Genomic DNA, 13760 nt, shown 5'->3' on the forward strand with positions numbered 1-13760 from the left:
AACTAGGCCAATAACTTTATCTTCCTGCTTTATTTTTGCAGCCCTGCCAAGCCCAAACATGTGGAACTAAATCTTAAAACCCCTAAGAATCCTGACAGCTTGGGAAATGAGCATAATCCATTTAGCCAGCCAGTTCATAAAGGAAACACTGCCAACAAAATCTCCTTGTTTGAAAACAAACGGGCAAACAGTAGTCCAAGACATGCTGACATTCGAGGCGCAAGGAACACTCCTGCCTCTAATAAAACATTTGTCGGGAGGGCGAAGCTGAACTTAGCCAAAAAAGCCAAGGAAATGGAGCAATCCGAAAAGAAAGTAATGCCAAGTAGTCACCAGAATGGTATGCGGGTGAAGGAAACCTCTGCAGAATCCAAAGTTACTGAAGAGGAGATTGTACCAGCAGCCGGGAGCCCCTGTGCAGGAGGATCGGAAGGCGAGCCCGCCGAGGGTCAAGCTCTTGGTTGTTCGCTTACCCAAGGTGATGGAGCAGATGTGCAAACAGATGCTGGCTGCCCTTCCGAAGCAGTGGTTACTGCTCTGATTCCTGTTAAGGACCACAAGCTTTTAGGAGAGGATGACTCAAAGCCTGCAGACAGCAAAAGACTTGTACTCAAAAATATGACTGATCCAGCAGAAGACATTCCCGCCCTTCTTGATACCAAAGAGTCCCCTCCAACAGCCGGACCAAAGCCCCAGGATACGTTTTCTGACTCACAGCCCCCAGCTGAGTCATCTAACGGGCCTTCTCTTTCACAGCCTGCACCCAAAGACACATGTGTTGAAGCTCCCACGAGCAATTTTCCATGCACCGATCTAAAAGTGTCAGAAAACCATAACGGATGTGTTCTGCCCGTGTCACAAAAGAATGATGAGAACGTGCCCCCCTCCAAACTTGCAGGAGAAGGAGGAGAAGCAAGCCCTCCTTTGTCCACAGAGCACAGCCCGGGAGCCGTGGGCACCGAGGGTCCGTCCAAGGTCCTTGTCCAGGTCCGATCCTTCGTGCTCCCCGTGGAGAACACCCAGGATGTAGGCCCGCGGGTCCTCTCAGAGATCTCTGCAGTTAGAGAAGCACAGTTGCCAAGTTGTCACAACGATGAACTTGAAGTGGTTTCTGTTGCAAGCTGTGCTCCCCAGAAAGAGGAAGTTCTGGGCAACGAGAGCACGTCACCCAGACACACTCACTGCAAAGAGGAACACGCAGCGAAATCTGGCCCACAAGTCATGCCGCCAGAACCAGAGAAAACTCTGCCTCTCCAGGCTCAAAGTCAGGGCGACAGAAGAGCCCCGAAGACTGAATCCAGCCCCGTCAGCTCCTCCGGTGACCGAAATCCTTCAGAACCTCCTCAGAGTCCACATTGGAATGTTGTGAAGGGCCAGGACAGCCCTGCCAGTCTTTTGAACATTTCTGCTGGTAGCGATGATAGTGTATTTGATTCTTCTTCCGATATGGAAAAATTCACTGAAATTATCAAAAAGATGGACAGCACGGTCTGTGTGCCTCAGAAGAAAAAGAAGTCCAGGGTGCCAAACTCTCCTGCCCCTCACTTTGTCATGCCTCCTATTCACGAGGACAATTTGGAAAAGGTGTTAGATCCCAACGTGTTTACCTTTGGTTTGGGGAAGAAAAGGGAAAACCAGCCAGAAATGTCACCGGCCTTACAGCTGATGCAGAACCTTGACACAAAATCCAAACTGAGGCCCAAACGTACATCCACCGAGCAGAGTATTCTCTTCAAGTCCTTGTACGCTCACACTAATGGGAAAGACGAACCTCTGCTGGCTCCAGAAACAAATGACAAAGAGAACAAAGAGATTACAAATGGGGGTGTTAAGAGATCTAGGCTAGAAAAAAGTGCACTCTTCTCAAGCATGTTATCTTCTTTACCACACGACAAAATCTTTTCTCCCTCTGTCACATCAGTCAGTACTATGACCACATCTTTCGGTGCTTCTCAGAACAGTTCTCTTTCTCGGTCTTTGCCGTTGCAGCCCGGGGCCGAGGGTGCCCCGCCCTGCGGTTCAGACAAAGAACAGCCAAACCTTCCAGCCAACAGCGTAAAGGTCTTCAGCTTCAACACCACAAATCCGTCTCCTTTGGGTTTGAAAAGTCCAGGCTACATGGAGAAATACCTGCCAAAAGAGGAAGCCAACGAAGATCTGGGCTCACGAAGCAATCCACACTTGCCAGAAATGAAATTTTCTGAATTTTCTAAACTGAAGAACAGCGATGATCTGGAAAAAGCTAATCATGCCGAAAGTGTTCTTAAGTCAAACTTGCCAAACTATGGAAATAGCGACACAGACTTGATGGGTCTTTTCAAATCTGGCCGGTTTGACCCAAGCGTGTCTTTTTCTGCAATGTCATTATCAGATCCAACCGTAAGTAGCAACATATTACCATTTATTGGGGGTGTTTATGAAATGAGAGGAGAGAGAGATGATAAGCCATCTTTCAAATGGGTATGCGTGTGAATGAGAGTTTGCTGTTCATTTATCACATTGAAAACCTACTATGTGTAGAAGAGACTGCTAGGGAGGAAGAAGGGTACTTAGATTCTGTCTTCAAGGTCTTAGTAGTGTAGCAGGAAAAATGAGCTACAAATATTTTAAAGCTAATGAATTTATATGTTGTATTCTGAAAGGTGTAGGTAAGGTACCTTGAGAGTTCAGAGACAGACCAGATGTTCTCTCTTACCTGGTTCTGCGTAAAAATGCTCCGTGTCGTCCTTAGAATTTTGAATATTTGTAAAGCTGTTTCATTTATTGAAAAAAGCCCCCACCAAGAAATCTTCCTAATCCCTTCTCTTGTGATGTAAGATTCACTCTTTCTTCCCATAAGTAGCAATAGATGATTATCCCATATAATCCAGGAACTAATTTCTCTTTATTTGGAAGTTTCGTCAGGGAAACATTTTTTCCTACAGAGGTGTGGAAGCATAAAGGCTTTTGGTCTGCACTGAATCTTTCCCTCAATGTGATAGAGAGGGCAACGGAACAGGATTTTGAGGAACAATTATGATTTCTCCATCTTCCTTTCCCTGATTTCCAGAAGTTGTTTTCTTTACTGAGTTTTTGGTGCGAATGTGTCTTTCTGTTACCTCACTTAATGCTCAAGTGGAGGGAAGACCATGGATGAGGAAGGCAGAATGTAAGTTCCAGAGGGCAGCTGTGCTAGCCCCAAAACTGGAGCGGACCTCTGTTCCGGCCGCCTCACACAGCCAGTCAATTCCGATCCTGTGCCCCCTTCCTCATTTTACAGGGAGTACGGCACGTTTCTGTTTGCTGCGTGGCCTTCGGCTCCAGCCTGTCATAGAATATAATTTTGGAAGCTCTTTCAAAATGTACGGTTGGGTATCCCGTGGAAGTTCAGATCCCTCTTTTCAAAAATTTGCAAACTTTTTGGTCTCGGGACACTTTCCTATTTAAAAATTGTTGAAGACACCAAAGAGCTTTTGTTCACATGGGTTCTGCTTATTGGAATTTATTACATTAGAAATTAAATCCTGCCATTTGCAGCAACGTGGTGGAACTGGGAGGGTATTATGCTGAGTGAAATAAGTCGGAGAGAGACAGATATGTTTTCACTCATATATAGAAGTTGAGAAACTTAACAGAAGACCATGGGGGAAGGGAAGGGGAAGAAATAGTTTCAAACAGAGAGGGAGGCAAACCTTAAATACAGACTCTTTTTTTTTTTTTTTTTAATTTTTTTTTTTCAACGTTTATTTATTTTTGGGACAGAGAGAGACAGAGCATGAACGGGCGAGGGGCAGAGAGAGAGGGAGACACAGAATCGGAAACAGGCTCCAGGCTCTGAGCCATCAGCCCAGAGCCCGACGCGGGGCTCGAACTCACGGACCGTGAGATCGTGACCTGGTTGAAGTCGGACGCTTAACCGACTGCGCCACCCAGGCGCCCCAAATACAGACTCTTAAATACAGAGAACAACCTGAGGGTTGATGGGGGGGTGGGGTGCATAGGGGAGAGGGGAAAATGGGTGATGAGCATTGAAGAGGGCACTGGTTGGGATGAGCACTGGATGTTGTGTGTGGACGATGAATCACAGGAATCTACCCCCCAAACCAGGAGCACACTGTTTATACTGTATTTTAGCCAAATTGACGATAATATTAAAAAAAAAAAAAAAAGAAAAGAAATTAATACTAAGAAAAGTTTAAGTCATGAGAACACACAAGCACCTTCTATTAAGGCATCAGAGAAGTTATGCCATCACATGTCCTGGACCATCTGGAAAATTCTACCATGCTCTTGTGAGAGAAAGAGACTGAAAAGGAAAATTCCCCCTTCTTAACAAGAAGTGTTCTCATAATATGAGAACACTTTTGACCTCAGTGACTTCCTGAAAGGTTTTTGGGGATCCTTCAAGGGCCCCGGGACCACGCTTTGAGAACCACTGCTGTAAACAAACAAAATTGAATCAGCACATAGCGCTCAGAAATCATAAGATTTTTGAGTGTTTCTCTCAAGTGCAAAATTTCCACTGGTCTACTTCCCATTCATTCCAGCCTTATTTTCTCTTTTTAATCATTCTTTGATCACTTCTCTTATTTGACAGCAGTCTGGTGAGTCTGACAACAGAATACACAGTTTGCCTCTGGAATCTCTTGAAAAATCACGCCAAATCAAGTAAAAAGGAGAAGCAGACAAAGTGCTTTATACTCTCTAGGTCTTTTTATGATTAAAAAATTTTATTTTTTGTTTTTCCGTAGGTCTTGGGCTTTGTTTATTCTATAACTATTCTGTCTTTATGGTCTTACCTGAATTTTGTTTTAAATTTCAGGCTTTGTCTTCAGCTTATCTACTTCTAATGTGTATATATAAATAAATATATGCCGTTTGGATTTCTAATAATGCTCTCCTGAGGCCTTCTTGTGGTCTTTGGCATGCTTTCCTGTGCCATGGTGCAAGAGTGATCAGATCAAAGGCAGTCCTTAAAATAAGCATCCTGGTCAGCATTGAAAGTAGTTCATGTTTTATAATATTTTTTCATGTGTAATTACTATTTTTATTATGCATTTCTGGTTTTACTGGTCTTGTCAGCTCGTCTTGAAAATGATTAATTTTAGAGTCATAAAAAATGTATTTTGTCCATCAAAAAGGGAGGATTCAGTATAGTGTGTGTAATATACTTTGTGGTATATACCATAAACCCCCTTTTATGTAGACTAATACTTGTTATGTGATAAGATGTTACTGTGAAAAGACAGTATTTATAGATTTGGATAAGTAAGTATATAAACACTTAAAACTGATGCAGCTTCTTCTAGATACATAATTAATACTTTATAATTTCTCTTGAGACTGTATAGAGATCATCTGAATTATAATTTCTTAGCTGAATTCTTATTCTGTGGACTGCTATAAGGTCTGGCTCTTGGGCCCTGAATTTTCTAAATTGGTAGAAATATTCTACCTGTTTAAATGAGAAAGTTAAATGGCACATTCAGTTAGAGGAGAAAAAGATCTCTTAATTTAATAGTGTAGACTCAAAGAGCACTTCAGTACAGCTTTGGCACAGATCAAGGTGGACTGTTTCAAAACTGATAAATTGTGAGGCAAAAATATGATCTTAAAGGATCATGGGTGGAGAAACTCTGAAGGCTTTTACACAAAGTTTAATTTCTTGTGTTTTTGTTCATCTGATTACAGACACTTAGAGGAAGTGTTCCTAATAAAATCAACCCCCGGCCTGGAAAGGTAAGACGATGTTCCGTTTCTAGCCTAGATTTTATTTTAGTCTGATAACGTCCAATCCTGTGCCGCCACTCTCCTTTTCTTATAGGTAGTGATCTACAGGGACCCAGATGTCTCTGAGGAGTGCATTGAAGTTTTCGGTGACATTGAGGATTGTAGCTCTTGGAGCCTCTCTCCGGTGGTAATCGTGAAGGTCGTCAGAGGATGGTAAGAAGGGCACTTTGGGTTCCTGACTTAGAGGGTTTGTGTTTTACATTTTTAATTACCTTTTTGGTCTTCAGTACTCATTTAAAATTATGCCTTTAGCAATGTAAAGGGCAGAAAATACTAGTCTTAGTAGTAAAAGAAATTCATATGTAAGAAATTACGGTTTTTAAATATTTTTTTATTTTTACATTTATTTATTTTTGAGAGACAGAGAGAGACAGAGCACAAGCCAGGGAGAGGCAGAGAGAAAGGGAGACACAGAATCCAAAGCAGGCTCCAGGCTCTGAGCTGTCAGCACAGAGCCCAATGGGGGGCTTGAACTCACCAACTGTGAGATCATGACCTAAGCTGAAATTGGACGCTTAACCGACTGAGCCACCCAGGTGCCCCTAAGATATTATAGTTTTTAACCACGTTTCTGATTTATAGAGGTGATGCCTTATTTATGTACAGCTTTCTTTTCCCGTATATCCTCATTTCACACTGCTGGGACTAATGCACATCAGAGTCCACACTAACACTTCTGGTTTATGAATTTTCAGAGACATTGGTAAGAACTTCAATAGTCATGTGGGTAGAATATTAAATATCCTATAAGAAAAGACATTTTGGATGACTAACCTAAAATTTATTTTTCAACTTTTCAGCAACAGGTGGTTTTGATTAAAGGAACTGGTAAAAAAATTATTTATCAGCTTGATGGCTTCTAGGAAATACACAGGAAGTTGAATTAAGAAAAGACATTTTTAATAAATCGCTTATCTGGCATAAATACTTATCTTTGGTACCTATCTATAAACTTTTTTGAAATGTGGTTGGGCTTTAGACAATTGTGGTCTAAAAAACTAGTTGGGGTTTTTGTTTGTTTTCTCTTTGATTAAATATGCAACATCTTTCCTGTTAGGTTTTAAATATTTTAATATTTTTCTATATATTCAACGCATTCATTACAAAACTACAATTAGCTGTTGTTCTTAAATTTGACGACTAAAAATACGGCTAAAGACAAATTTTCTATCAATTTTATTTTTAATACGCTAGTGCTTTTTTTTCCCCAACTTTTGTTGGCTTCTCTTTTAAAAGTGTAAGCATCTAAGAGCAGCACTGTCCTATATTAAATGAGATTTTCCTTAGTGTTTGGATGCTTGTTGTTTGGAAGGAGAATTTTAAAATGCTTTCCATTAACATATATTACTTTATATCAATGTACCCATTGATATGGTTCTAAAATATAAGTAAAAATCCCTCTAAGAGCAATATCTTCTACATGTATAAGGAGAAAAAAAGCATTATAAGAAAAGTCCATTTGTCTGATGTAGTACCATTTACAACTGTTCACTGACTGACAATTCTGTAGCACATTAGTGGCTCTACAATGTTCGTATCGACAATCAAAAGTTCTTTTAGATCCTGATACGGTTTTTCGATTATCAGAGGCTTAATTATGCCCAATAAGTTTAGTTTTAGGGAAAGTTTATACATCTTAACTGCCGGAGAATTTCCACAAAATATATATAATAATTGGCTGCGGTGTATATTGTGAGAGAGAGAAGAGACAGGGAGGAGAGGGAGACGAGCAGGGTGGATGGGGGGAGAGGATTTTAGCTAGAATATTTGCGTTATCAAAACCTCATCAAGTGTAGCTAATAGTTTTGCTGTGTTTTACTCTTAGTTGGATTTTGTATGAGAAACCAAATTTTGAAGGGCACTCCATTCCCTTAGAAGAAGGAGAATTGGAACTCTCTGGTCTCTGGTGTGTAGAAGATACTTTGGAAGGAAACGAGGAGGCAGAGTCCGCTAAGCCTGTGGTGATTGGTTCACTCAGACATGTAGTCCAGGTAGGTTGTGGGAAAACCAGAATCCACTGATTCAGCCAATATTTATCTATTTATTTATTTATTTTGTTTATTCATTTTTGAGAGAGAGACGTGAGTGGGGGAGGAGCAGAGAGAGAGGGAGACACAGAATACAAAGCAGGCTCCAGGCTCTGAGCTGTCAGGACAGAGACCAACACGGGGCTCGAACTCACGAACCATGCGGTCATGATCTGAGCTAAACCGACCTGAACCGGTTAACAGATGTTTAACCGACTCAGCAACCCAGGCGCCCCTGATTCAGCAAATATTTATTGAATGCCAAGGATGATACTTACTTTGAGAGAAAAATTCACTTTATGACATAAGTGAATGGGAAAAACAGTTGATTGGTGCTCCATGGATATATTTTCCATACATTTGTACACTTGAAATGAATTAGAAGAAACATTCTAATTGATTAGTCTTTTTTTTTTCATGATGAATTTGGAAGATTGATTTCTTACTCCTGTCCCCCATCCCCATCTCCAAATGTATTTTACTTAATAACCTGATTTTGATGAATTCTATATGAGTAAGTTTTTCTTTTACTTAGTGTTTTGGTTGCTGTGTGAGTTATTTTTTTATTGTTATTTTTTAATGCTTATTTATTTTTGAGAGAGAGAAAGCATGAGTGGGGGAGGAGCAGAGAGAGAGGGAGACACAGGATCCGAAGCAGGCTCCAGGCTCTGAGCTGTCAGCACAGAGCCCCACGCAGGGATCGAACTCACAAACCTTGAGATCATGACCTGAGCCGAAGTCAGATGCTTAACTGAGTGAGCGACCCAGGTGCCCCAGTTGCTGTGTGAGTTCTGATTACCTTGAGTGGCTTACAGGAATTTTATTTTGGAAAAATAAATAATCCCCAAATAATTCAGTTGATAGTTCAACTCTGGGATTTCATGTGGGTGTAAGAACAGTAGGTACTTAAAGTCACTTTAGGGACTGGGTAAAACGTCTTGGTTCCTTATCTGTTGATGAGGAAGTTGTATCTGTCTGTCTTTGTGGCTGTTGGAATTTGATGATTCTTTACCTTTAAAAATGTAGTTAATGGTATCTTCCAAGTGGAAAATTAAAACCCCATTTGTGTAACAGATGGGCATTAGGGTGCAGTAGGGAGATAAGGAATGTTACAAAATGAGAATGAGTAAGAATGAGTAACAGCTTTTGGCAGAGGAAAATATCACTTGTTTCTTAAATCAACATTTCTGAGTGACTTCAATGATCATTGGTATTCTAAGTGATTTATCTTTTAATAGTTTTAAGTATGTAATGTGATAAACTTTAAAACATTGAGGAACCCCATTTTAAAATGTGATAGACAGGGGCGCCTGGGTGGCTCAGTCGGTTGAGCCGTCTGACTTCTGCTCAGGTCATGATCGCACAGTTTGTGAGTTCAAGCCCCACTTTGTGCTGATAGCTCAGAGCCTGGAACCGCTTCGGATTCTGCGTCTCCCTTTCTCTCTGCCCCTCCCCCGCTCACATTCTGTCTCTCTCAAAAATAAATATTCTTAAAAATTAAAAATAAAATGTTATAGTCATGGGAGAATTAACCTGCCCTTTTTATTTATTGCTCAAATAATACTGGTAATAAAGCAATGTTTCAACCTATCACCCCAATCCCACCATCATGAGATATTTTCTCGTAATTATTCTAAATTCCCTGCTCCATCTTGGCCAATTCCATTTTCTGTAGTTATAATCATGATACAGGTACAGTGCTGTTTTCCTTTTTTCACTTAAAACTGTGGTTGGCAATCCTTTTTCTCTCTATATATAATTTTCCTGAAGATCACACTCCCTTCGGTGACCTCTCTTAGTGAGGTGCAACGGTGTCAGAATCTGGTGGGTGAGGGTTCAGGTGCTCTCCAGAGCCGGAGGGTAAATAAAGGCAGTGAAGCATATTGGTAAAGAGGCACCTCCTATCTTGCCTGGTAAGAGCCAACTTAATGCACTTAATGCTTTTCGTGTTACTTATTATATGGTTTGAGGTTTCCATGAAATGATGTACCATCATTTATTTTACCTTCTTTTTGTGGGAATTGGTTGTTTTTAGTTTTTTACTCTTTTAAATTATGCTGTATGAACATTTTTGTGCATTTAATCATTTATACATTTCTGATTTATTTAATTAGGGTGAATTTTTCTGAATGGTGTCATGCTAAAGGGTAGGGACACTTATGACTCCTGATACGTTACGATTTTTTTTTTCCAACGGACTGTGGTTGCTTAAACATGAACATAAGTCACTACATAGTTAAGAGGGTCACCTTTTTAGTGCATTAAATTTGTTCCTTTTGGTTATGTTTAAAAGAGCCTCCCCTAAGCCAACCTAAGTGTCATTTCTTCTGTATCTCAGTTCACCTAGCTCAGCAAGATTAGAGTTCAATAAATGTTTGATTAGCACTTAGGCACTCAGCCAGGAGAGGCCTTTTGAAGTATGTTTGCTGGGCAGGACATGGAACAGTGACCACAGTCATAAATGTGTACCTTTACTTTAACAACTTAGACCAAACCACCATCGTAGAGCTTTGATCATAGTCAAGGAGAGTTACCATAAGGGGTTTGTTCATAGGCACAAAATGGCAGTTGAGGAAGGCTCCAAATGCAGCCCCTCTATGGACTCTAGAGCCTCTGGAGTTGGATGGTCATTTCTGAGGAGAGCAACTAAAACTCCTGTCACCAAGGAAAGCCAGTGTTTTCAGTGAGGATGAGAGGAATAAATATGTTCCAGAACATTTATGGGGATCTTTGCTGAGGTATATGGCCAAAGCAACATGGCTGCCCCAAAAGACCACATATTATTAAGTCATGGGTGAAAACAGGGAAGGGATAAATGGTAGGTGCTCTGTGAAATGTATGTGTATATTTAAAGTTTATTTTAATTATTTAAAAAAAATAACGAGCTTATTGTAGAGTTAAGTACATGCTGTAATTATTATCATATACGTGTACTTCTTTTTCTTCCTTCAGGATTACAGAGTTAGTCAGATTGACTTATTTACTGAACCAGAAGGGTTAGGACTCCTAAATTCCTACTTTGACGACACTGAAGAGATGCAGGGGTTCGGTATCATGCAGAAGACTTGTTCCATTAAAGTACACTGGGGCACGTGAGTATTTTATTTCAGATGCAATTTTAATGAAGCTTTTTTGTGAGTGTACCACTGGAAGGACTTAAGTTACTCTCTGATTTGTTGTCCTGTGAAGTAATGATCGACTAAAAGGGTTTTTTTTTCCAGATGGCACATAACACTCTGCTGCTTTTGTACCTATGTCACTATGGTTCAGCTCTCTTCTAAACAATAACGATTTCTTGGAGGAAGTGCAGGGGAGGAAAAAACTGCGTTTTTAATGTTGGGATTTCCTTATCACAGAGGAACCTGATTCATTCCGAGCTGTGTAACAGATTTTGCCTTCATGGTAATTCAAAGGAGGTAATTCAAAGCATGTGTTCCTGATACTTCAGGAGGCCCTCCAAGGCCAACACACATGGTACTTGACTTCCTTGAACATTTTCACACAATGCTGTCCAGAGCCCTTACGAGGTTGGTTTCACAAATTGCAGGAAACTGCAAGAGTGTTTTGAAGGAAGTGGGGAATATCTCAGATGGGGGGAATTAGGACAGAAAGTGCAGGCGGCAGTCCCGAGTATCGAGTGTCGTGGTCTCTGAAGTGGAGCAAACAGCCCAGGGCATGGGAAAGACATCCACTGAGACGCAAGAAAACACGCTGAAGCTTCTCTGTATTTCTTTCATGCATTCATTTTTTGATGTTACTTTATTTTTGAGAGAGAGAAAGCAAGCAGGGGAGGGGCAGAGAGAGAAGGAGAGAGAGAATCCCAAGCAGGCTCTGCACTATTAGTGGACACGGGGCTCAAACCCACGATCTGTGAGCTCATGACCTGAGCCGAAATCAAGAGTCAGATGGTCAACCAGCCAAGCCACCCAGGTGCCCTGCATTTCATTTAAAATCTCCTCCTTTTAAGATTTTATTGTTATGTATGTTTTTTATTCATAATATATTCAGTAATAACATATATAATTTATAAATATTCGTATATTCGGAGAAGGCTCAAAAGTTTTCGTCAATGGCATATGCAAAAAACAATACCTGTGTAACGGGTCAGATAGGAAATACTACAAGAAACATGAATCTGAGGAACAGCAGTAATGCTGTTTTAGAAGGATGGTCGGTCGGGAAAGGTCTCTGGTGACATTTTAAGGAAGGGATGGAGTCAGCCCTTGGGATGTCTGAGAGGGGAGGCTCTGGGGGCGTGTCCCAGGCAGGAAACCATTGCGAAGCCCTGCTGGGTGTGTTTGGGGAACTACTTAGGGGGTCAAGGTGGCTGGAGACAGTGAGCTAGGAGGACTGGGATGGGAGAGAGGCCTCATGTCCTGTCTGGTTTGGGGAGGGATTTTAGATTACTCCAAGTGACATGGTGATCATTTTGATCTAACTTGTTCTTTAGAAAGCTCACTCTAGCCACTATGTAGAAAATAAACTGTAAAGAGGCAAGAGTGGAGGGCACCTGGGTGGCTCAGTCAGTTAAGCATCCCAACTCTTGATTTCGGCTCAGGTCACGATCTCAGGATCATGAGATCGAGTTCTGTCAGGCTTTGTGCTCAGTGCAGAGACTGCTTAATATTCTTTTTCTCCCTCTGTCTCTGCCCCTACCCCTCTCATGCATGCACGCTAGTGCTCTTTCTTCTTCTCTCTCTCTCTCTCTCTCTCTCAAATGAAAAAAAAGAAATAGAGACGAGTGGAAACAAAGAAACCAATTAGGAGGCAGTTGCAATTATATAGGCAAGAGGTTTTGGTGGCTTAGTGCTGGTGAGAAGTGGTCAGATTCTGGATACATTTTCATGGTAGAACTGTCAGCATTTACAGACAGATTGTATGTGGGGTGTGAGGGGCTGAGAAATATCTAGGCTTTGGGACGCCAGCATTTATTGGGATGGAGAAAACAGGAGTTCGGTTGTAAAGAGGTGAAGCTGGTCGTGCCAACTGTACATCCAAGTAAGAGGACAGGAAGGTGACTGGATACAGGGGACTGGGGTTCCAGAGGGAGGCTGGAGATAGAAATTCAAGAGTCCTCAGCACAGAGAAGGTACTTCAGTCGTGCACTGGATAGATCTCAAAGGGAGTAGAGAAGCCATCTGAGCCTTGGGCTTGTTTATATTTAGTGGTTGGGAAGAAAAGGAGGAAGCTAAACAAAAGAAAAGGTCTTCATCTTCGCTGCCTTTAATTTTTTTCCTACATCAAAGAGATCTGTAGATCTTTTTTTCTCAAAGTATTAATGTGAAATTGAGAGCAACCACTTTCCTTAGAAAAGAATGAAATAGGCGTCTGCCTTAATATTTTAATCTCTGTGTCTGGACGGTTTCATGACTCAGGCTTGGGCTCTGTTGAAGCATAATGAGCTACATCTAAGTAATGTCTCTTACTTCACAGTAAGTTTAACTTGTCTCACAGAGGGGGAGTCCCAAACCTGCCGTAGCGTCCAGTTTATGATGGCTTGTGTGGGGACAGACCTCTTTTTTCTGGCTGTTCATTTCTATTGCCGTTAGGATAATAGAAAGCTACTTTGGATGTCAGTTCAAAGTTGGGGTCGTTGAACTTGGTTGGCTGGCTTTGGGAACAGGTCATTAGTACTTTTATAGATCTCCAAGGGGAGTCTTGATGGGTTGGGAGAATTCAACTGATAATAAGTACCTGAGCTCATTTTGCTTCTGTTGGTGCACTGGTCCCCTGAACTGACGTAAGAGATGTGTTTCCTTAGATTCCGTTAGGAGATTTATCCCAGAACCTATTTACTGTGGGTTAAACTCTTCTACACCTACACAAAGTAAGGGTTTTGCTTGCCACATTCTTACCCGGAAAATTGAATAATTTCTAAAATCTTCTTTCAGATTCTGTTGAGTAGAATTTGTTTTTAAACCTTTGTTTTAATACCTGGCTAATGCTAGTACCCATCCTCCCAGA

General features: G+C 41.2%; 1 protein-coding gene across 3 annotated transcripts in view; it reads left to right on the plus strand.

The window, feature by feature from the left end:
• Window positions 1-13760, plus strand: part of CRYBG1 (crystallin beta-gamma domain containing 1) — a 186400-nt gene that overhangs the window by 140955 nt on the left and 31685 nt on the right. For all 3 annotated transcript variants that reach the window (XM_086707515.1, XM_025925497.2, XM_086707516.1), the window contains 5 exons: window positions 42-2379; window positions 5671-5718; window positions 5804-5922; window positions 7595-7760; window positions 10749-10888. In XM_086707515.1, coding sequence (XP_086563641.1) covers window positions 42-2379; window positions 5671-5718; window positions 5804-5922; window positions 7595-7760; window positions 10749-10888 — 2811 coding nt within the window. The remainder of the gene's footprint in view (window positions 1-41; window positions 2380-5670; window positions 5719-5803; window positions 5923-7594; window positions 7761-10748; window positions 10889-13760) is intronic.

Source organism: Puma concolor, chromosome B2 (assembly GCF_028749965.1).
Source record: "Puma concolor isolate L17-30 chromosome B2, mPumCon1.1.hap2, whole genome shotgun sequence".
Classification (NCBI taxonomy): domain Eukaryota; kingdom Metazoa; phylum Chordata; class Mammalia; order Carnivora; family Felidae; genus Puma; species Puma concolor.